The sequence below is a fragment of the Coptis chinensis genome, chromosome 3 (assembly GCF_015680905.1).
Source record: "Coptis chinensis isolate HL-2020 chromosome 3, ASM1568090v1, whole genome shotgun sequence".
Lineage (NCBI taxonomy): Eukaryota > Viridiplantae > Streptophyta > Magnoliopsida > Ranunculales > Ranunculaceae > Coptis > Coptis chinensis.
In genome coordinates this window covers 107106039-107129856 of record NC_141458.1, presented here as the reverse complement: position 1 = coordinate 107129856, position 23818 = coordinate 107106039, and the positions used below count along the sequence as shown (strand labels likewise).

The window sequence follows — 23818 nt, the reverse complement described above, 5'->3', positions numbered from 1 at the left end:
TCCCAGACTAAAACTGTTGAAGCTATTCAGCTGAGATTCCTGTCCTCAAACCATCGAAGCTTTTCAGCTGAGATTCCAGTCCTCAAACCGTCGAAACTTATTAGCTGAGATTCCAGTCCTCAAATCGTAACACACTCACAAATCGGGCCTTGACTGAAGGAATTTCCAGCAGCTCACAGCATCACATCGACCACCCTCCATATTCCAAACGGGTTTAGCACATAACCACGCAACCCCACGGTCCGGAATTACAAACAAAAACCAATAGGTTGGTCATTACCGATACAAGATCCGCCATGAATCATGGATACTAAGAGTGCTACAAGATCCGGCCGAAGTAGCCACAAACTAATTATCAGCACTGCATTGAAAAGCTTAAAGTTTAAGCTTTCCAAAGAGGAATAGTGATAATCAGTTATGAGAAAAGTAGTTGAGATGCAAGAAACTATCCCAAACAAGAACCTACCGAGCTTTGCAGCCATGAGTGCACAAGAGTAATACATGGAGAAGTTGCTTAAGAAATGACAACGTCCGGCGGGCGGCAAGGAAAGCCACCGCCAATCAAAAAAAAGAAAGGTTTTTAAGTCTAGAGGTTTATTGGAGGTTTTTAAGTAGCCACCGAACAATCATATAGTAGTTAATACACGTACACACGTATATATAAAAAGTCTTAACCTAAAGCCAAGCACGCTATTAGCCCTAGACCTATCCTAATAGACCTAATCATTAGCCAAGTCAAATGTCAAACTTGATCAACTAGTCAAAGTCAACCTTGGTCAACAGCAGTCAACCTGCCAAGGGTCAACAGCAATCAACCAGTCCTAAACTCATCTAACAAAAAAAAAACCAAAAACTAAGGCCCAAAGTCTTTAGCCTTTCCCAAGCCCAATCTAAATAAACTTAAGCCCATATGTGAAATCTAAAATAAAACACTCAAGCCCACAAATCTGATTTCAGCCCAAGCCAAAGCCCAACTAAAAGAAACGTAATCATTCTCTTCTTCTTCCTCACCAGCGCACCACCTCCACCGATCAGCCACCACAAACCTCCATTCACCACCACTACAAACCATTTGGTTTTCACCCTCTACAAAAACCCAACTCTCTACCATTAACAATTTTTAATTCCCTCACTCCTTAAAAACTCAATCTCGACCGCCATTAATGAATTTCAAAGCTTCACATCAACACAAAGACTAACAATTGTTACTACCACATCCACACATATAAAACAAAGTGTAGTTAAAGAAAATCAAACCATCAAAAATCATAGTCTAAAAGTTTATGGACTCAAGTTTCTGACCCATAGCCATTACTGAACCTTTCCTAAGAAACCCAAGCTGCTGACAATAAAACTAGCTAAATACTGCAAGCTAATTCTATTCGGCTTTATACCTTACCCATCCAACATATATATGAAAAGGTAACTTGCCAATAGCTAAACCAAAACAAAGGAACTCAAATATCAAGTTCGATGTAAGTAATAGCTCAAAGTAATTAACATTTGCATATCACCATTTACTTGTGAGCTTTGTGTTAGTGACTCAAAATATGTGATATGCCTTTGGGTCAAATTAAATATATCAAGGTTCCACGAAAATCAAAGAATTAGATTACTAACCAGAAGAATATATGCTAATCAATCAACTAAAATCTTAAAATAAAAAGGCTCCGGACTACTCACTCAGTAATATCACCTTTTTATGGCGATGGAAATTATCAAGAAATCTCTAGCAAGAAGCCTCTCTTCTCCTCTATGTGATTTTTTTATTATTATTATTATTATCTGTGTAAAACGTGTGAACTCCTTTCTGTTTTAACCCCCCCCCCCTCCTTATCTCTTTACCTACGGGGTTTCCTATCCCTAATTAATATTTATTCTATTTTTTTGTTTTATTTATTATTATTTTATTATTATTATTATTATTACTAGTAAACGGGTACGTGCGTTGCACGTTCTAGGAAAGGAAATTGGGGCGGAGAAAATCAAAGGAATAAATGCATGTAAATTAGAATAATAACATATTACATTTGTTTGAATAGATATATTATGTAATTATGTTTTAGATTAATACAGGTTGAGGTCTAACAAAAAACTTCAATAAAAAAATAACACTTCAATACGCTAGTTGTGTTCTTTGTCCGATTCATTTTTGTCGCTTCACAAAGGTCTTAAATAAATATATTCGAAGATGTATTTAACCGCCTGTAATTTAGTCAATATTAGTGCATATGCCACAAATTACTTTACTAAAAAAAGATGTATTATGTTGATAAAGTTAACATTTATGCTGCTGGTTGTGTAATTATCTTGTCGAGCATTTATATGTGATTAAGGAACATTGTTGGATTTATATGAGTATACTATATGTAAGATATAAGAATATTATATCATGGTGTGCAACATAATTGTTATTCTATACTGAAGAATAAAATATCTCAAAACAAATGCAAGAAGAATAACTTTTTTTTTTATCGTTGTTTTCAGAATGATCTAGCGAATCCATCAGCTCTCTTTTGTTGTCGTTTTAAATATTTTGGTCGGTTTAAATAAGTATGTAGCTTGGACAGAAAAAGAAACTGTAGCTAGCTAACAAAAGCAATTGTTTATTTATTTATTTAGAAACGAAAAATACATTGGACACTATAAATATTTGTTATATATATAGATCTATTAAGGCAGATATAATATGTGGAGGGAATTGAATGTGTAAATAAAAGTTTTCTGGAAGATGGCTATGTGGCAAGATTACCATTTAAAAGCTTTAAATATAATATATTTTGGTCGGTTTAAATAAGCATGTAGCTTGGACAGAGAAAGAAGTTCTAGCTAGCTAACAAATGTCATTTTTTATTTATTTATTTTTATATTTAGAAATGATCACATTAAGTAACAATTAAAAAAAATACATTGGACATTGTTGATAGTTGTTCTATAGAGCTATTAAGTCGGATATAATATGTAGAGTGAATTAAATGTGTAAGTAAAAGCTTTCTGGAAGATTTCTATGTGATTACCATTTAAAACTTTCAATATATTGTTGATCTCATTTCATGTTTATGGAGATTGAATGATTCAAATGACGGAGTGGTAATTTTTTCAAATCATCTGTATGGAGGCGAAAAAAAGAAGAAATTATGGATGCTAGTCGCATCGCTGAATTATATCTGTTTCACCCTGTCGTTAGTCGCACAATCCTTTGATCAATTCTTGCATTAGTTATTGGTCCCCATTCTGAAAATGCTATTATCACCCAACTCCACATGTGGTACTTTGACAGAGTGCATAATGAAAGAGTTGAGAGACGTTAAAAGCGTGATCCATTGTGCATCTTACGTGTTGACTCACAAAGTAATAATAAAAACATAAAAAACGAGAGAAAAGCCGTGAGATAATACAATGAAGAATCTCCACTTGACCAAGAAAATGGAGAAGACAAAAAAAGCCAGAAAAATAAACAATTAAAGGAAGAGTTATTATGACAATAATAGGGTCACCAGAATTGTGTCAAACCTTGGAAAAAGATGTTCATATAACAGTAACCACTATTCAAAATTGATTGGTACCAAAACTAATGATTGTATCCGATAATGACAATATGATTTAGGAAGAAATCCACGAGTAAACCATCAACACCCCAAATCATTGAACACCTTCTTTAAAAAAAAAATCAATATCTAGAGAATACCCAAACTCTGGAAAAAAAAAAAAAGTACAGTATATACCAAAAATTCCACGAACGGAAAATTAGGAAGAGAGTGAAATGATGCCATCAAAATGCACTGAAAAATGAGTAAACCATCAACACCCCAAATCATTGAACACCTTCTGTAAAAAAAAAATTCAATATCCAGACAACACCCAAACTCTGGAAAACAATAAAAGTGCCGATAATGCTCATTTTTCCCCTTTTTGATTTGGAAAATAAGCCAAAACAGTGTGTCTGTTTGGCAGGCAGTTTTCATTTTAGAAAGTAAAACCCAATAGAATAGCCATTTTTGGGCCGGGATTGTTTAATTCATTGCATCTGTGAATTTATTGTGATCAAAGGTATATAATTAGAGATCAGAGACCAATATGTAGTCCACTTCGTATACTAATTGACAATATTGGGTTTTACCCTTCTATTCTAGCAATTTGCTTTTTGAAGGGGCAGATGGGGAAACAAATGTATACACTTTGGGGTTTCTCAGGCACTGCTTAAGATGCTCTGACAGAGGAAGATATTATATCTGGATTACCAAACAAATACCACAATGTTCTCTTTAACCCTTTCAGGAATTGTAAACAAACATATTTATGTCCACTGACAATTATCTCCAACTACAAACTAAGTGGGATTTGACAGCAAAACAGAAATATAGATAGGAAATCATCAACAGTTTATTTGAACTCAGTTTTCCTGACAGCAGAAGCATGAAGTAATTTTAAATATAAAGATACACATTACTAAATATAAAAGAAAATTCGACAGACGCTTGATTCTAGACGAAAAATAAAAGTAGTAAGGGCATACCATCTCCATAAAAGAAACCCAATACACAGATGTACCAAGTCATTCAGCTGCCGTCAGCATTCCTTTGCGGTTTTTAACGATTGCAACTACATCCATATTCCAAACAAAATATATGAACTTACTCTAGTCTCCCTTCTGCTAGTCCCCCTTCTGCAACCTACAACATGTTGTACGGTGGTTGCTTGATGTTAATTCTGCTCAGTAAGAACTCAGTCCCAATTCAAAATTCCGTATCTGATACTGATTTATAGAGACTGATTGGCTTCAATTACCAATGTACTGATTTCAACGTATTCTAATTCGCTCTTTTACCTTTTTCTCTTAGTAAAATGCTACTTAATCCGAAGTCTCCATCAGTATATTATCAATTGTATCATGTATGAGAAACTGATATGAATACCACAGATTGGCATCGCTTTCAATAGAGCTTCTCCATTAACCTGTAGCGGAACAAATTTACAGAATACCATTGTTGTAGATAGTGAAAGAAGCTTTATGTTGACTCGCGTAAAAGTATATAAATCCATATACAGAAAAAGTGATGTTTCATGTAATTTTTCGAAATCACGTTTACTGATTCAAAGCAGGTTAAGGGCTGAATCCAAACATGTAACCCCTGACAAAACCATAAGGATCTATTGGATGATCCAAACAGATACTTCATAATCCAAATGTAGATATACGCTGAGGAAAGTGAACATATCGTGCAAAAAAGGAGCCTACGACTGCATCATCAAGCCATAAGGAAAAGCAACTTCCAGGTACTATCTTGTGGACACTAATCTCAAGTAATGATACATGTCAACCCAACCTTGCACAACTGAGTATTACTTACCAATATCTAATAATATCCTTGAAGTAAACACCTGCTTGATGAGTTGGTAGAAGATGTAATGATAATGATTGAAGTGGCGCAACGTTCTAAGATAGAGTGGATGGAGGAGAAAACAAAATTGAATTAATCCAAATGTCCGTTTCAGAAATGGTTTTTGAAGGTCAACAGACATCAGGGTACTAAGCAAATAAAACCAAAGAAAAGAAATCAAGATTAAAGAATATTAGAAAACGAAAATGAAAGAAAGTATTACCTTTGATCCTGAAAATAGAAAACAGGGTTTAAATTTATGTTCGTTGGTTGCAAAGTGTTTGATTTGAACTTTCGAACTTAACGGGTTTTAATTGGGAATATCAGGAACGCAGAAGGACGAACGATCGTTTTATTTTTTTTTAATTGGGAAACCGCCGATACACGTGTTACAAAGATAATGACTTTTTATTTGGGAAGATAAAATCTAGAATGATCTAGAAAAATTCAAGAAAAATCATATAATTTACTGCTTTAGAAAATACTTGCAAAGATTTGCATTTGTTGCATAAAATTGAAAGATTTGTTTACATAGAAATCAAGTATGCTCAAGTAAGTTCCTAATCGAGTTCTTAAAAACTACAATGAATTCCTTGATCTGCCTTTAAAATGAAGAAGCAAACCCCGTTTCCTTTGTGACATTGCTTAATATGTACAAAACTAAAAGTTTCAGCACTTAGTGTCCTCTAAAGTTGATAGAATCCAAGATAGGACGGATTCTCCTTGAAGCTTCATATAAGTAACCCTGAGTGAGTACCTAGCAACCCTCAGTGTCATATAAGTAATTCCTGTAGACATATTAAAATTTAGAGTGATTCGTATACATTAAAACAAAAAAATGTAATTCTGATTACCATATCAAGAGCAATTAATCGGTTACCAGAAGAAATGGGATCCTACGGATTGTAGTAAAACTTCTCTACACATGGCAATCAGGTAAGTTCTTTAACTGGATCCGAACCAGAGTGCAACGCATGTGATGAATATTAAAAATGAGATTATAGATAATAGAGTCGTTTGTCCTTCCCTGATTGTCAATTCCCACAATCTAAGTAGTCACTACTAACTCATTTTTCTTTCGTAATCATCTACTGAATCAGTCTTCGCATGGGCAGTATACCCTTGAATTTGTTTATGAAATGAAAAAAACCAAGAAGTTAAACTAAAAGTATTGATAAGGTGAGAAAATTTGTACATACTTTCCTTCCACTGGAGATTGATTAACTTTATTTGTATAAAATGAATGTTTATTGTATATGATTGAAATATGAAACAAATGAACTCAGTATGATTTATGTACACAGCTTGGGAATGTGTCCTTGAGGAGGTCTTGCAAGTTGCAAGCCAGTTTACAACAATAGTGTTGTCGTACCACTTCGAAGGAAATCCCCATTATTCTTCCGTATGGTGTGTATAAGGTATTGGGACCTGCCGCACAGGCCCCTTCTATGGGAAATCGGAAAGAGAAACAGAACGAAGATGCTCCAGCTTTGAGAGGTACATGCACTTGCACCAACAGCTCAAGGCTGCGAGTCCTAAAACCAAAATTTGTGGGGTTGTAAAACTGTAGTTTGAATTCTCTGGTAATGGATCCTCAATCTCCTTTCCAGCAAGATCTTTTCCTCTGCAATCAACAAAATCTACTATCAGCTTATTTACAGACAACATTATTAACACTGTTGTAACTAAATATCATGCAGTTCATTATCGCCTACAGAACCATTTCCAATGTCCTTTTTTGCTACTCATCTTTGATTTCATCATATCCATATTTTTCTATGAGAATTTTTAGTATTATCTAATTTTGAAAAAAATAAATAAAAATCATTCTATATGTTCTATATGAAATCATCAAGTGTGACAATTCCTCAAGCAAAAGTAAAGGCCATGATCACTGGATGTTCACCAGCTTTCTTTCAACAGGAGCTGAAACTTACACTTAAGTTGGTTCCTTTTAAATTCTCCAAAGACTCTGCAAGCTGCATTTGTTTTGAAGCCGTTGCATGCAATGCCTACATATAAATAATTAATATTCGTTAAAAAGGCCAAACCAGCCATAATTAGTGATAAAAATGGCCATTAAAAACTGTGAATGGAAAAGAGGAAAATCCTTACTTTTCTTGTCTTTTGCAAGTCATATTCTATAGATTTGATGCGATTCATTGATTCAAGGAGCATGATGTCTTTCTCTGGAGGAATTACAACGGGTTTATTGGTCAGTTCAATCACCAGGGCTTCTAATTTCTGCAACCTCTCCAAGCATGGATGGATAAAGTCTTCGCCTGTAGCCTGTGAAGGAAGTTGACCCTAAGAACTCACATCAGCTAGATTTATATTCTGATGGTTTGCAACCTGTTCCTGAGACAATCATTGGCAACGTATTGATAGGTTCTTCTTTAATGGTGATTATCCCCTACGATTCTGTTCTTGTTGAGCATCATGCATCGTTCGTTATCGACGTCTGCTTTTGCTTATTTCTTGTTCTCTGGTACTCTATTAATAAGAAAGCCAAACTTTTATGAGAACGAATTCAAAGCACAACAAAACTAATACAAAAAAACTAATTGCAACCAATATATTAGAATAGAACAGTAAGACTTGATTTAATATATAAGACTTGATTGCAACCAAGTTAAGAAGCAAGTATCGGCTTTATATATAAGACTTGATTTAATTCTTCTTAGCTTCATAATCTAGTCCAAACAAATTGCAAAGATATCATATTGAGATTTTGCTCATTGAATGTCTTTTAAAGCCACAAAGAGAGTCAGCAAAGGTTAACCCGGTGAGCGAGTTCTAATTAGCAAATAACGCTGAGGAAAGTGAACATATCGTGCAAAAAAGGAGCCTACGACTGCATCATCAAGCCATAAGGAAAAGCAACTTCCAGGTACTATCTTGTGGACACTAATCTCAAGTAATGATACATGTCAACCCAACCGCACAACTGAGTATTACTTACCAATATCTAATAATATCCTTGAAGGAATTTACCGTTGGCCATGTTGAAAGCATAACCCAATACCTTTAACTTCCTAAAGCAATTTAAAAACCATATTTTACCACACTAACCTAAATTTGAAAAAGAGATCCTCCTTCCTCGTATTTCGTTGTCAACTTCCACTCTATTTATGAGTCCAGGATCTCTTCTCTTACCTTAACTAACTTTTGACGGAAATCAAGTACCCCTCCGCCATACCCAACGGTAATAGTGATCGGCTGCCAGTCATTTGCATGAACTACATTCCACTTCTTTAAAGTAACTACAATATTAAAAATCTGAAGTATGTCACCCAAAGCTACATCTTTCAAGCTCAAGCAAGAATTCTTCAATGTGATAGCAGCTTCATACCTAATATAAAATGACAGACCTTTCAATTCAGAAACACAATCTTAGGGAACAAATCAAAATGTAATACTTAGAAGAAAAGAAAAACATACCTGCAACGAGATGCACCCAAATCATTCCGTCCAATAGGAGTATTTAGAAAAGTGTAGATTTAATCCCATATTGGTTCTGTGTATAGCGTGGGATCACTACCTAATGGGTTTACACTTCCATAGTGATTCATTCCTGCCAGTATAATGGGTTTACACACTTCCATAGTGACTCATTCCTGCCGATATGACTCAAGATTGTTTTCTCACAAAAATTGTTGTACATTCACAGAGGCTTAGCTAGTAACAGGAGAGGATATGAAGCGAGTATTAGTTGTTTGAAGAGACAAATCAAAGGACTTCCCTTCAATACCATCTGCCGAACTCCTATCGTTCAGGAGCTCAAGAGATTCCACAATATCGGACATTGTTGGCCTGAACTCTGGCTCAGTCTGTTGGCATTGCAGAGACAAAATGATATGCTAATTTCTGAAATTACAAAGTAATGCAACTGAATGCATATCTGAAATACATATAAAAGGTGTTTGAATGTTTGATTGACCTCACCTGAATACAGAGAGAGACAATGTCAGCAAACCGAGAGGGGACCTGGAAGAAACATTGGTCACGATCTCCATTTCATTAAGATAATAAAGTCATTTGATTGATTTGGTGTTTTAATATTGAAAAATAGAAATAAGTCAAATCACACTGATTCAGTGAAACCTTACATTCAAACAATCTTTAGGAATAAAAATCGCACGCAATACCCCTTAAGACAGCGGCAACAGGAAAACTCATCACGTGCATCAAAGTCATGCGGAATAAACTGCTCAAACGATGCAACCCTGCTCACATGACATTACAATGGTTGGCTTAATCAAGTAATGGTCACATTTGTTTACCCTCTGGGACATAATTTCAGATCTACATAGTAGCAGTGTTGCCGTGTTGGTGTAATGTAGCCTCTGTAAAATGTGTAACACCAAAAAAAAAGTAAATCAATAGAATATATAGAGTAAACCAAAACCAAATCCACATAGCAAGAATACACTAAGTAATCATGAGTTAACAATTTAGTGTGGACAATATATAAACTTAAAAGTGAAGGGCCATAAACGAATAAAAAGTTAAATAGGCTACGTACTAAAAGGTAAAGAAAGGGAGAAGTTTTGGCAACGCTGCATTTAACAATGGTAAACCGAGATAATGTCAAAAGCAATGCATCCAAAGTGCAAGAATCTTTTTAAGATGAATGTAATGTCTTATTACATTGTGAGTCAACACGTAAGATGCATAAAGAGCCACAAAATATTGGTAGCAAACACCCAACTAAAGATTAATATTATTGTAAACAAATAATCCGAGAACACAAAATTTTATAAAGCACTATGAAATCATTCCGGAAAAAAAGAAGAAACTAAAGATGTACTTATTATAATATCTTGAACTGTGTCACGCCTTGTGCAACTTTACAATGACTGCTATCACTCTAGTACAACGACTAATACCATCAAACTAATGCACATGAGCGTGCCTTGATACTACATAAAATTTTGAAAGGGAAATGCCATGAGGACTTTTATTAAACTGCAAACTCTGTCAAATGGATTTCGGAGATGAGCATTTGCAAATTTTGAACAACACCATTGTAATTAAACGTGCCTTGTACCAGTTTTCATTTCTTTATCTTATAAGACATTCTATGTAACAGAAAACTTTGCGACATTTGTCAAGATAAATAACAACTAAGAGAAGAAAAAAGCGAAGGACCGAGTAAATTGTTAAGACTTTAAAACCCAAAATTCAATTCACGGTAGTTTCCCAAAGCACGAAAAGCAACAACTTGGTCAAGGCAAATAAAAGAACAACAAAATTGACGTTTACCATAATTTTGAAAAAACAGAACCTTATCCTAACAAAACAAATTCTGCATAGACAACATAACCAAAGAAAAGAAATCACTTACAAATCCCTAAAAGTACAGGATCTTGATATTATTTTTTTCTTCACTTTAAGAAATACTCACTTGACTTTAACAGAAGAAATAAAAACGAAATTAAGTGTGTTTCCCCAAATTCAAATAATGCACTTCCTTTTATTACTAAGAGAAAAGTTTGTAATTTTTTTAAAGCAATTTATTAAAAGGACTCTTAATAATGGAAGGTATAACTTGAAACCTGACAATTAAATGAGTAACAACTAAACGAAGCTGAAAGATGAAGAATATGAAGAGCATACAATAAACATACCCAATCTTCCGTGTGGAGATGAAGAGCAGATAAAGAAAGTTGATCTCTCAAAGAAAGCATTGTTACTCTTATAAAATAATAATCCAACCTCTTCCATGTGGAGAGGAGTTTTCAAGATGAAGAAGAGAGATTGTTGAATACGAACTTTTTCTTTGGGAAAGTATCAAAAGCGGTTGGTTGGGGAAAAAATAACTAAAAACTTGGTATAAGAAAATGGGGCAACAGATTAGAAGACCATACCTTTAAGTTTGAAGCGGAAATTGGGTAAAAAGTCCTGAATGATAAAGGCACCATTCTGTGACTGGAACAAAAAAAAAAAATAGAAAAGGAAAAAGTAAGAAATAGAACAATACGAAAATAGAGATTAGGCAACAGAGATTAGGACCAAACCTGAACTCGTTACTTAGAAAGCAAAGATCGTTCTCCAATACTGGTTGAACAAAATTTTCGTTGAAAAAATACTCCTCCTTGTCCTCTTCATCATCTGCAAAAAAGCTGCCAGACGCAGATATACAATATATTTCATCATCAAGTAAGTTTCATCATAATAGTGGGCTTTCTAACAAAAAAAATAATTATTATCAATTAAACTGAATTCCGTGCATACCTATCTATTAGAGAACGTATTTTTGCAGACGAGGAGCACACAGTGAATTGATGCGCGCTCTACACAACAACAAACCAAAAAATAAAATTTAAAACACTGAAGCAAAGCGGCACTGAAATTTTTGCATTTAAGAGTTCAGTTTTGCAATAAAAAATAAGAAACTGAAATTAAAATTAAGAGTTCCCATAGAATTCAGTTTGAAGCGAAAAGAAGAATCAAGAGAGGAAAAAGTAAACAATGAGAAAAATGCATACTAACCTTTAAAATGATTGGCTATTGGTTCAATAGAAATCGTTCTGATGGAGAGCAAGTTAGGAATTATCAAATTTGTAGTTTCGATTTGAAAGTTAATATGGGTATTGGCCAGGAACGAAGAAGACGAGCGTTTTTTTTTTTTTTTTTTTAATTGTGAACCCGCCGAAACGGTGTATCTGTCTCTGTTTGCCGAAGAAGTTGACATGTATAGTTATGGGAATACTTTAAATGACAAATTTACCCTTTTAATGAAGAACAAAAAATAAGTGGCTGTCTAAATTTCCGGTACCCTTCCCATTAAAAACTTTGGTGTAAAACCGGGAATACGGCAACTAATTGGGAAATCTGGTATCCGCTTTATATATAAGATTATTATTTATGGTACTAGGAGAATATAAATAAATAAAAATGGAGTGTTATAATATACTGGCTTAAAAGGATCTCGGCCCCGAGATTCAAGGTAGAGTGTTAGAGAAAAGCTCGGGATGCATCTATCTTACTCTTCGCCTTGGAATTCGATGATGAGTGGCTGTGCTTATAATGGGTATCCTGAGAGTTCATAGAGTTATTTTAAGGACATGGGCTTGTATTATAGTTGTGTTCGAGCTGATAATTTTAGTCTCGTGTACTATCTCTGCTTGTTCTAGTTTGGGTGACCTACAATGTGGACAAACAGTTCATGGGCTTGCAATCAGATTGGGATATGAGGAGACTGCCAACATTTCGATTGGGAATGCCCTTATTTCGTTATATTCACAATGTGGGGATATCGAAGATGCAGAGCTTCGTGTTCAATAAAATGGTTTATAAGCACGATGTTGTTTCATGGAATTCAATGATTCATGGGTTTGCCACAAATGGGATGATTTTAGAAGCCTTTAGTCTCTTGCATGAAATGCAACTTACATGGTCTGTTCATCCCGATTTGGTGGCGTTGATTTCAATTGTTCCACTCTGTCACGAATTTAACCTATTACGAGAAGGAAGAAGTGTTCATGGATTCATAGTCCGGAGGAAAATGAGATTGGATTTGTCTTTAAAGAACAGTATTATGGACATGTACTTGAAATGCAACATTCTTAAGCCGGCAGAACTCATGTTCACAATAATGTACAGTAAATGTGGCAGATTAGAACTTGCCATTCATCTATTTAAAGATTCAGCAGAGAAGTCAGTTGCATCTTGGAACTCCATGATCTCTGCATATGGGTTCCATGGTCAAGGTAAGGAAGCGATCATTTAAAGTATTCCCATAACTATACATGTCAACTTCTTCGGCAAACAGAGACAGATACACCGTTTGGTTCAAAAAAAACAATTAAAAAAACGCGTCTTCTTAGTTTCTCGCCAATACCCATATTAACTTTCAAATCGAAACTACAAATTTGATAATTCCTAACTTGTTCTCCATCGAACGATTTCTATTGAACCAATAGCCAATCATTTTAAAGGTTAGTATGCATTTTTCTCATTGTTTACTTTTTCCTCTCTTGATTCTTCTTTTAAGCTTCAAACTGAATTCTATGGGAACTCTTAATTTTAATTTCAGTTTCTTATTTTTATTGCAAAACTGAACTCTTAAATGCAAAATTTCGGTGCCGCTTTGCTTCAGTGTTTTAAATTTTATTTTTGGTTTGTTGTTGTGTAGAGCCGCGATCAATTCACTGTGTGCTCCTCGCCCGCAAAATACGTTCTCTAATAGATAGGTATGCACCGAATTCAGTTTAATTGATAATTATTCGCTTTTTTGTTAGAAAGCCCACTATTATGATGAAACTTACTTGATGATGAAATATATTGTATATCTCTGCGTCTGGCGGCTTTTTTGAGATGATGAAGAGGACAAGGAGGAGTATTTTTTCAACGAAAATTTTTGTTCAACCAAGATTGGAGAACGATCTTTGCTTTCTAAGTAACGAGTTCAGGTTTGGTCCTAATCTCTGTTGCCTAATCTCTATTTTTAGTATTGTTCTATTTCTTACTTTTTCCTTTTCTATTTTTTTTTTGTTCCATCCGCAGAATGGTGCCTTTATCATTCGTGGACTTTTTTACCCAATTTCCGCTTCAAACTTAAAGGTATGGTCTTCTAATCTGTTGCCCCATTTTCTTATACCAAGTTTTTTAGTTATTTTTTTTCCCAACCAACCGTTTGATACTTTCCCAAAGAAAAAAGTTCAGATTCAACAATCTCTCTTCTTCATCTTGAAAACTCCTCTCCACATGGAAGAGGTTGGATTATTATTTTATAAGAGTAACAATGCTTTCTTTGAGAGATCAACTTTCTTTTATCTGCTCTTCATCTCCACACGGAAGATTGGGTATGTTTATTGTATGCTCTTCATATTCTTCATCTTTCAACCGTTTAGTTGTTACTCATTTAATTGTCGGGGTTTCAAGTTATACCTTCCATTATTAAGAGTCCTTTTAATAAATTGCTTTAAAAATTACAAACTTTTCTCTTAGTAATAAAAAGGAAGTGCATTATTTGAATTTGGGGAAACACACTTAATTTCGTTTTATTTCTTCCGTTAAAGTCAAGTGAGTATTTCTTAAAGTGAAGAAAAAAAAAAATATCAAGATCCCGTACTTTTAGGGATTTGTAAGTGATTTCTTTTTCTTTGGTTATGTTGTCTATGCAGAATTTGTTTTGTTAGGATAAGGTTCCTTTTTTCAAAATTATGGTAAACGTCAATTTTGTTGTTCTTTTATTTGCCTTGACCAAGTTGTTGCTTTTCGTGCTTTGAGGGAAACTACTTGTGAATTGAATTTTGGGTTTTAAAGTCTTAACAATTTACTTTCGGTCCTTCGTTTTTTCTTCTCTTAGTTGTTATTTATAATTGACAAATGTCGCAAGTTTTACATTACATAGAATGTCTTATAAGATAAAGAAATGAAAACTGGTACAAGGCACGCGTTTAATTACAATGGTGTTGTTCAAAATTTGCAAATGCTCATCTCCGAAATCCATTTGACAGAGTTTGCAGTTTAATAAAAGTCCTCATGGCATTTCCCTTTCAAAATTTTATGTAGTATCAAGGCACGCTCATGTGCATTAGTTTGATGGTATTAGTCGTTGTACTAGAGTGATAGCAGTCATTGTAAAGTTGCACAAGGCGTGACACAGTTCAAGATATTATAATAAGTACATCTTTAGTTTCTTCTTTTTTTCCGGAATGATTTCATAGTGCTTTATAAAATTTTGTTCTCTGGATTATTTGTTTACAATAATATTAATCTTTAGTTGGGTGTTTGCTACCAATATTTTGTGGCTCTTTATGCATCTTACGTGTTGACTCACAATGTAATAAGACATTACATTCATCTTAAAAAAAAGATTCTTGCACTTTGGATGCATTGCTTTTGACATTATCTCAGTTTACCATTGTTAAATGCAGCGTTGCCAAAAACTTCTCCCTTTCTTTACCTTTTAGTACGTAGCCTATTTAACTTTTTATTCGTTTATGGCCCTTCACTTTTAAGTTTATATATTGTCCACACTAAATTGTTAACTCATGATTACTTAGTGTATTCTTGCTATGTGGATTTGGTTTTGGTTTACTCTATATATTCTATTGATTTACTTTTTTTTTGGTGTTACACATTTTACAGAGGCTACATTACACCAACACGGCAACACTGCTACTATGTAGATCTGAAATTATGTCCCGAGGGTAAACAAATGTGACCATTACTTGATTAAGCCAACCATTGTAATGTCATGTGAGCGGGGGTTGCATCGTTTGAGCAGTTTATTCCGCATGACTTTGATGCACGTGATGAGTTTTCCCTTGCCCTTGCTGTCTTAAGGGGGTATTGCGTCGCGATTTTATTCCTAAAGATTGTTTGAATGTAAGGTTTCACTGAATCAGTGTGATTTGACTTATTTCTATTTTTCAATATTAAAACACCAAATCAATCAAATGACTTTATTATCTTAATGAAATGGAGATCGGACCAATGTTCTCTTCCGAGTCCCTCTCTCGGTTTCTTTGACATTGTCTCTCTCTATTCAGGTGAGGTCAATCAAACATTCAAACACCTTTTATATGTATTTCAGATATGCATTCAGTTGCATTACTTTGTAATTTCAGAAATTAGCATATCATTTTGTCTCTGCAATGCCAACAGACTGAGCGAGAGTTCAGCCAACAATGTCCGATATTGTGGAATCTCTTGAGCTCCCCGAACGATAGGAGTTCGGCAGATGGTATTGAAGGGAAGTCCTTTGATTTGTCTCTTCAAACAACTAATACTCGCTTCATATCCTCTCCTGTTACTAGCTAAGCCTCTGTGAATGTACAACAATTTTTGTGAGAAAACAATCTTGAGTCATATCGGCAGGAATGAGTCACTATGGAAGTGTGTAAACCCATTATACTGGCAGGAATGAATCACTATGGAAGTGTAAACCCATTAGGTAGTGATCCCACGCTATACACAGAACCAATATGGGATTAAATCTACACTTTTCTAAATACTCCTATTGGACGGAATGATTTGGGTGCATCTCGTTGCAGGTATGTTTTTCTTTTCTTCTAAGTATTACATTTTGATTTGTTCCCTAAGATTGTGTTTCTGAATTGAAAGGTCTGTCATTTTATATTAGGTATGAAGCTGCTATCACATTGAAGAATTCTTGCTTGAGCTTGAAAGATGTAGCTTTGGGTGACATACTTCAGATTTTTAATATTGTAGTTACTTTAAAGAAGTGGAATGTAGTTCATGCAAATGACTGGCAGCCGATCACTATTACCGTTGGGTATGGCGGAGGGGTACTTGATTTCCGTCAAAAGTTAGTTAAGGTAAGAGAAGAGATCCTGGACTCATAAATAGAGTGGAAGTTGACAACGAAATACGAGGAAGGAGGATCTCTTTTTCAAATTTAGGTTAGTGTGGTAAAATATGGTTTTTAAATTGCTTTAGGAAGTTAAAGGTATTGGGTTATGCTTTCAACATGGCCAACGGTAAATTCCTTCAAGGATATTATTAGATATTGGTAAGTAATACTCAGTTGTGCGGTTGGGTTGACATGTATCATTACTTGAGATTAGTGTCCACAAGATAGTACCTGGAAGTTGCTTTTCCTTATGGCTTGATGATGCAGTCGTAGGCTCCTTTTTTGCACGATATGTTCACTTTCCTCAGCGTTATTTGCTAATTAGAACTCGCTCACCGGGTTAACCTTTGCTGAACGAATAATTATCAATTAAACTGAATTCCGTGCATACCTATCTATTAGAGAACGTATTTTTGCAGACGAGGAGCACACAGTGAATTGATGCGCGCTCTACACAACAACAAACCAAAAAATAAAATTTAAAACACTGAAGCAAAGCGGCACTGAAATTTTTGCATTTAAGAGTTCAGTTTTGCAATAAAAAATAAGAAACTGAAATTAAAATTAAGAGTTCCCATAGAATTCAGTTTGAAGCGAAAAGAAGAATCAAGAGAGGAAAAAGTAAACAATGAGAAAAATGCATACTAACCTTTAAAATGATTGGCTATTGGTTCAATAGAAATCGTTCTGATGGAGAGCAAGTTAGGAATTATCAAATTTGTAGTTTCGATTTGAAAGTTAATATGGGTATTGGCCAGGAACGAAGAAGACGAGCGTTTTTTTTTTTGAACCCGCCGAAACGGTGTATCTGTCTCTGTTTGCCGAAGAAGTTGACATGTATAGTTATGGGAATACTTTAAATGACAAATTTACCCTTTTAATGAAGAACAAAAAATAAGTGGCTGTCTAAATTTCCGGTACCCTTCCCATTAAAAACTTTGGTGTAAAACCGGGAATACGGCAACTAATTGGGAAATCTGGTATCCGCTTTATATATAAGATTATTATTTATGGTACTAGGAGAATATAAATAAATAAAAATGGAGTGTTATAATATACACACCTTAAAAGGATCTCGTCCCGAGATTCAAGGTAGAGTGTTAGAGAAAAGCTCAGGATGCATCTATCTTACTCTTCGTCTTGGAATTCGATGATGAGTGGCTGTGCTTATAATGGGTATCCTGAGAGTTCATAGAGTTATTTTAAGGACATGGGCTTGTATTATAGTTGTGTTCGAGCTGATAATTTTAGTCTCTCGTGTACTATCTCTGCTTGTTCTAGTTTGGGTGACCTACAATGTGGACAAACAGTTCATGGGCTTGCAATCAGATTGGGATATGAGGAGACTGCCAACATTTCGATTGGGAATGCCCTTATTTCGTTATATTCACAATGTGGGGATATCGAAGATGCAGAGCTCGTGTTCAATAAAATGGTTTATAAGCACGATGTTGTTTCATGGAATTCAATGATTCATGGGTTTGCCACAAATGGGATGATTTTAGAAGCCTTTAGTCTCTTGCATGAAATGCAACTTACATGGTCTGTTCATCCCGATTTGGTGACGTTGATTTCAATTGTTCCACTCTGTACGGAATTTAACCTATTACGAGAAGGAAGAAGTGTTCATGGATTCATAGTCCGGAGGAAAATGAGATTGGATTTGTCTTTAAAGAACAGTATTATGGACATGTACTTGAAATGCAACATTCTTAAGCCGGCAGAACTCATGTTCACAATAATGTACAGTAAATGTGGCAGATTAGAACTTGCCATTCATCTATTTAAAGATTCAGCAGAGAAGTCAGTTGCATCTTGGAACTCCATGATCTCTGCATATGGGTTCCATGGTCAAGGTAAGGAAGCGATCAAGTTGTTCAGTGAGATGTGTGAGTCTGGGACTAGTCCAACAAAAAGCACTTTCATCAGTCTGTTATCTGCTTGTAGTCATTCTGGGCTCGTAGAAGAAGGACGCTTGTATTATGAACTCATGTCCACAGAATTTGGGGTGGAACCAACTATTGAACATCATGTTTACTATGCGGATATGCTCGGTCGAAGTGGGAAACTTAGTGAAGCTTACGAGTTTATCAAGGATATACAACCTCAACAGCAGGCAGGTGTCTGGGGGGCACTTTTAAGTGCTTGCAAGTATCATGGAGACATAAAGATGGGGAAACAAGTTGCGGAACATCTCTTCAATATAGATCCTGAAAATGCTGGATATTATGTTTCTTTATTCAACATTTACACAGCTGATGGAAGGTGGAGTGATGCAATGGACATTAGGAAAAACTTTCAAGACAGGATGTTGAGAAAGCCCCCGGGTTATAGCCTTATTGACATTTGTTCAGGATGAGGCCATATATCACACATATTTAAGGGTTGGTGATTTTCTAGCTTGTGTTTTTGGTGCGTTAGTTCCAGGCGCAGCAAAACAACAGTAGTAATTGGTGATGTAGTGCAGTGGAAAGTTTTCGTAGCACCACTTGTACACCATGAAAAAACTTGTGTGAGTGCCTCTAAGCTCTCTTCTGTTCTTTTCTTGTACTATTTATGGATCCGTTCCCCTTGCTTCTATTTGAAACTAAGCTACAAAGCATCCATGGCATACAATGTATCCTGGAAGCTGCAAGTCTCTTTTACTCATGACGCCTTTCCTCTGATTCATCCTCTTCCCCATTGCTGATGCTTGCATTTGTTATCATAGCACAGGAGCTATCAACACTTGATCTTCATCAGCTTTTTCAGGTTCAAGGACACAGGAGACTGTCTTGAACTCTACATAACTGACATCCCTGCTCAAAGCCAAACTCACGGATGGGATTCCTCCTTGCTCACAAGATGTCCAGATCCGACCATTCTGATATAGCAAAGACGGTCTACACTTTCTACAAGATCCAAGGCACTAAAAACAACACTCTTACCTTCTCCAAACTCCATAGTTGATAAATCATCCTATGACTATCTTCTGAAAGTCCAGAATCTAGTCACCATTACTGTTCAATCATCTATGTAAAGTCTTGATAAAGAGACCAGTTCTTGATTGGTGTGTCTACTAGTCAGAAAAAAAGGTTTTTCGCCTGTTTCTTGATTGGTTTTTTTTATAAGAATAAACAGACAGGTTGTTGTACCCATAGTCCCATACTCAAAGCAGGAGTCTTAAGGTATTGCTCGACGTTTCAGCGCAATGTTGTCTTTCTAGTATACTCACCTTGCATTGGATATCTTAAGTGCCTCTGATAATTATGTTGATGCTTATCAACTCCAGGTGGTAACTGTAAAACCGTACTTTGTTTTTAGGGAGATATTACTGATGATTATGGGCTTTCTTGTGTGCTTGATTTATCTGTATTAGAACATTTGGATTAATTAGATCTGATCACAATGTACTCTCTCTCTCTCTGATGTGAATTAAAGGGCGGAAGCAACTTCAATCAACACACTTTTAATCCGAAAATCACTACTAAATTCTCATTAAATCAACCCCGTACTTTTGTCTTCTTTATACAATCTCCAAATAATCCTAATTAGGAACCAACAACTAAAATGGATAAACCCTACTAAAATACGAATTACTAAGATAAACTAAGTTACTAAATACACTAATTCCATCACTCTCTCTCTTCTTTTTATCTCCTGTTTATATGGTCCCCCTGGATAGAACTAACACACATGGTCCAGGATACTATCTCTAAGTCTTGCTTGAGGCTGGGAAGGAATATCACCACTCATTATTCTTTATATCAAATATCTCTGTTGGTATCAACCAGAAAATGATGAATGAATATGATGAAAATTCATTTAAGGTAATATGATTAATCACTTTTTACATTAATCATCTTATAAAGTAAATTTTAGGAAAAATTGTCCTAACTGTGGTCTATCATCTGTGTTTTGGATCTTTCAAGATTGAAGAAGCCACCATAAAAGAAATTCAATCAGCTTTCCAACAAAACAAACTTACTTCTAAACAGCTAGTCCAGTACTACCTTGATGCCATTCAAAAGTTGAATCCTACACTCTGTTCAGTGATTGAAGTTAATTCAGAAGCTCTCTCCCAAGCTGCTAAGGCTGACAATGATCGGATACTTCCTGGTGGGTGTGGGTGTTCCTGTGGCATGGAAGGAATTCCTGTATTGCTTAAAGACAATATTGCCACCAAGGACACGCTCAACACTACGTCTGGTTCCTTTGCACTCCTTAATTCAGTTGTTCCTCGTGATGCTGGTGTTATCGATCGGTTGAGAAAGGCAGGTGCCATCATATTGGGTAAAGCTGGGCTTTCTCAGTGGGCGAACTATAGGGGTACAAATGCCCCAGGTGGATGGAGTGCAAGAGGTGGTACTGTGAAAGTAAGTTCACTGTCTGCTTAGATGCTTAGAGTTTTGTCGCCTGTTATTTTGTGAGGACAAGTTTTAAGATACTAACATTGTGCATCTTCGGTGCTGAATGCCTGAATGTAACCAGAACCCATATGTGCTAACAACAGAACCAGGTGGTTCAAGCACAGGATCCGCTGTTAGTGTTGGAGCCAATTTAGTGACAGTTTCTCTTGGCACTGAAACGAACGGATCAATCATCGAGCCATGTAGTGTCAGTTGCGTTGTGGGAATCAAACCAACTTTGGGCCTGACTAGTAGGTCAGGGGTGATACCTATCAGTCTTAGACAGGACACTGTTGGGTAAGCAGCATCTTATACTTCTTATTGAGATGCTATAGTTTACTGAATGATGGAGTGCTCTAGACTATAATTTCAATGAGTCTAAAAGTGAATTCGTTTCACAATAATGTAAAGCTGTAAAGAAAGATCTGAAAGCGATTTTCTGATGGTATCTGAGGTCCTTCTTGATTTAATAGAGAAAAGTCTTTGTAAAACCTTTCAGGTTTTAATAATAGAACTCTCTGTGCTTTGTACCAATACAGTTTTCCCTAGTGAACCAAGCAGTCAAGCATGGCCAAAAATAGATTTCTATACCTATAATTTTTATTTTTATTTCGGATAACCTATTTATATATAGAGGATGTAGCTACAAACCAAACAGTTTCCACCTAAGTAGTTGTCCCTTGTCTCCACTTCACAGAACACCTCAATGAATTCTCTCCTGCGCATTTGTCACCTAAGCAGTGATGTCACAGTCCACTTGGGCTCATGGCTAACATCACCAGCACAAACGGTAATTGACCATGGAACCATTAATAGCTCTAGAGAAATTAGGTAGGACGGCGATTGGCACCGGCTGGGGGCTGCGTAAGGCTAAAATAGTTATGAGTTAAAAAACTCCCTAGTTGAAGCTAGTGAGTTACCTATATGGGGTTCGCAAACAAAAGTTCCAAGGTGCATTGCTTTGCTGAACTGAACGACGACTTTTCTTTGACAGGCCAATTGGAAGGACAGTATCGGATGCAGTGTATTTACTGGATGTGATCGTTGGTTATGACCCAAGAGATGATGAGATGACCAAGGAGGCCTGCCAATATATTCCCCTTGGTGGATACAAACAGTTTCTCAAAACTGATGGGCTTAGTGGAAAAAGGCTCGGGAATATGTGGCATCTTTTCAAGGTGATATACGACGACGATCCTACTTCCCCGGTTCCTGCTGTTTTTCAGAGACATATAAATACCATGAGGTAAGGGAATAACAGTTGGGTTGCAGTTGTTGGCATTACTCGGTTTAGATAATTCTAAGGCTTTATTAACATTAGCATTTCTTGGTTTGTGCTGATAATGCTAGAAACAATGGTGCTGTTGTTGTAAATGACCTGGAATTAAACAACTTCCTAACAATTATGAAAGGAAATGAAGAAGCTCTAGCTCTTAAGTACGAGTTCAAGCGTGATCTCGGCGTCTACTTATCCAATTTATTGAAATCTCCAATTAAATCATTGGCAGATGCAATTGCTTTCAATATCGCCAACCCAGACAAGGTGAGTGGTTAATAAAAGTTTATTTTCATAAGCATCTTCATTACCTGAGGGTCTTTTGCCAGACTCGAACAATTTTAGTATGAACAACGACGCAATCAGCGAGCCATCTCTTCTGAGCCGGATTTTATAATGCCAGCACAAATACTTGTTAGTCCTTCATTGTATTCGGTATCTTTTTACTCTTAATACAATATTTGCTTACTTAGAAAAAAAAACTATTTGGTAAGTTGACTAGTATATTTATGTTTACAATTTGCAGGAGATGACGAATAAATATAATCAAAGCAAGTTCATAGATTCTGAGGAAACTAAGCTTCCATGTAGTGAGTACACAGCGGCGCTCTGTGAGTTAACCAAGCTCTCAGAAGAAGGCTTTCATAAATTTATGAGAGATAATAGCTTGGATGCAATGGTGGTGCCGGAGTTCCTTGGGGCTAGCATCTTGGCAAATGGAGGATACCCCGGCATCATTGTCCCGGCTGGCTTTAATGAAAAAGGGGTGCCTTTTGGAATATTGTTTGGTGGACTTAAAGGATCTGAGCCAAAGCTTATAGAGATTGCATATGCATTTGAACAAGCTACCAAAATTAGGAAGCCACCATCGATTCAGGTTTAAGCTATAAAGATCTTATATTACCTGATACTCAGTTTCAGGTTTTTATATCAACATGTTTACGTCTGATGCTAAACTTATTATTCTTTTACTTTCTTAGGAAATAATCGTGGTAAAACACTTGTTCTAACACACCACATATAACAAGATTGATATCTTTTCACCATTCGTCTTTTGTGACTTCGTATTTTATATAAAACTGTGGTAGTATGAAGCCATGAACAGGCAGAGTTTTCAAGACCCCACTTCAAGAATTTTATAGTCTGAACTCTTAACTCTCAAGTACGCAGTCAGTAAGACAACAATCAAGTTATTTTTCTTGTAAAACCCCCGTTGGATAACCAAATGGTGGTTCCGAAAAATAACTTCTTAGATATATTTAGTAGAGCTACCAAAAAAACACCAAAATTTTGAACCAAAAAAATACCAAACCAAAAAAAACACCAAGCAACTTTAGGAGCAACATCAAAATTCCACCAAGCAACTATGCGGTTTTGCCAAAACCGCGCCACTAAATCCCAACTGACAGGCCCAAGCCCATGCAGTTTTCAGAAAACCGCTCGA

The 23818-nt window shown here is 35.8% G+C and overlaps 1 protein-coding gene, 3 long non-coding RNA genes and 1 pseudogene across 25 annotated transcripts; 3 read left to right on the top strand and 2 right to left on the bottom strand.

Annotated features, from left to right (window-relative positions):
* Positions 1 to 5221: 5221 nt before the first annotated feature.
* LOC147512685 (uncharacterized) lies at positions 5222 to 5939 on the bottom strand. Its single transcript, XR_015215073.1, has 2 exons — positions 5605 to 5939; positions 5222 to 5437 (listed from the first exon to the last, which is right to left on the bottom strand). It is a non-coding gene; the product is annotated as an uncharacterized LOC147512685 (long non-coding RNA).
* A 98-nt stretch (positions 5940 to 6037) lies between these two features.
* Positions 6038 to 12239, bottom strand: LOC147512684 (uncharacterized). Of its 18 annotated transcripts, none has more exons than XR_015215055.1 (11): positions 11877 to 12239; positions 11619 to 11677; positions 11402 to 11506; positions 11252 to 11312; positions 9491 to 9727; positions 8823 to 9326; positions 8454 to 8733; positions 7497 to 7874; positions 7319 to 7393; positions 6262 to 7005; positions 6038 to 6169 (listed from the first exon to the last, which is right to left on the bottom strand). It is a non-coding gene; the product is annotated as an uncharacterized LOC147512684 (long non-coding RNA). The 18 variants fall into 18 exon arrangements; XR_015215068.1 differs by lacking the exon at positions 6038 to 6169 and adding an exon at positions 9327 to 9368 and having other exon boundaries at positions 6598 to 7005; positions 8538 to 8733; positions 8823 to 9211; XR_015215071.1 differs by lacking the exon at positions 6038 to 6169 and adding an exon at positions 9327 to 9368 and having other exon boundaries at positions 6598 to 7005; positions 8538 to 8733; positions 8823 to 9248; positions 9491 to 9607.
* A 174-nt stretch (positions 12240 to 12413) lies between these two features.
* On the top strand, positions 12414 to 20052 carry LOC147512682 (pentatricopeptide repeat-containing protein At4g19220, mitochondrial pseudogene; annotated as a pseudogene). Its single transcript, XR_015216097.1, has 3 exons — positions 12414 to 13096; positions 13522 to 13579; positions 17908 to 20052. The product of XR_015216097.1 is annotated as a pentatricopeptide repeat-containing protein At4g19220, mitochondrial pseudogene (transcript).
* LOC147512683 (uncharacterized) lies at positions 16064 to 16997 on the top strand. Its single transcript, XR_015215072.1, has 2 exons — positions 16064 to 16390; positions 16480 to 16997. It is a non-coding gene; the product is annotated as an uncharacterized LOC147512683 (long non-coding RNA).
* A 303-nt stretch (positions 20053 to 20355) lies between the features above and the next one.
* Positions 20356 to 23499, top strand: LOC147512681 (putative amidase At4g34880). 4 transcript variants are annotated; one of them, XR_015215052.1, is made up of 7 exons: positions 20356 to 20519; positions 20622 to 21065; positions 21181 to 21395; positions 22093 to 22344; positions 22449 to 22641; positions 22704 to 22788; positions 22901 to 23040. XR_015215052.1 is itself a non-coding variant. In XM_086595710.1 (6 exons), exons 1-6 carry the CDS (start codon positions 20487 to 20489, stop codon positions 22722 to 22724), a joined length of 1158 nt encoding a protein of 385 aa, XP_086451836.1. In that variant the 5' UTR covers positions 20356 to 20486; the 3' UTR covers positions 22725 to 23499. The 4 variants fall into 4 exon arrangements, 2 of the variants coding, with proteins under 2 accessions (XP_086451836.1, XP_086451835.1); XR_015215053.1 differs by having other exon boundaries at positions 22704 to 22809; positions 22901 to 23038; XM_086595710.1 differs by having other exon boundaries at positions 22704 to 23499.
* Positions 23500 to 23818: the final 319 nt, after the last annotated feature.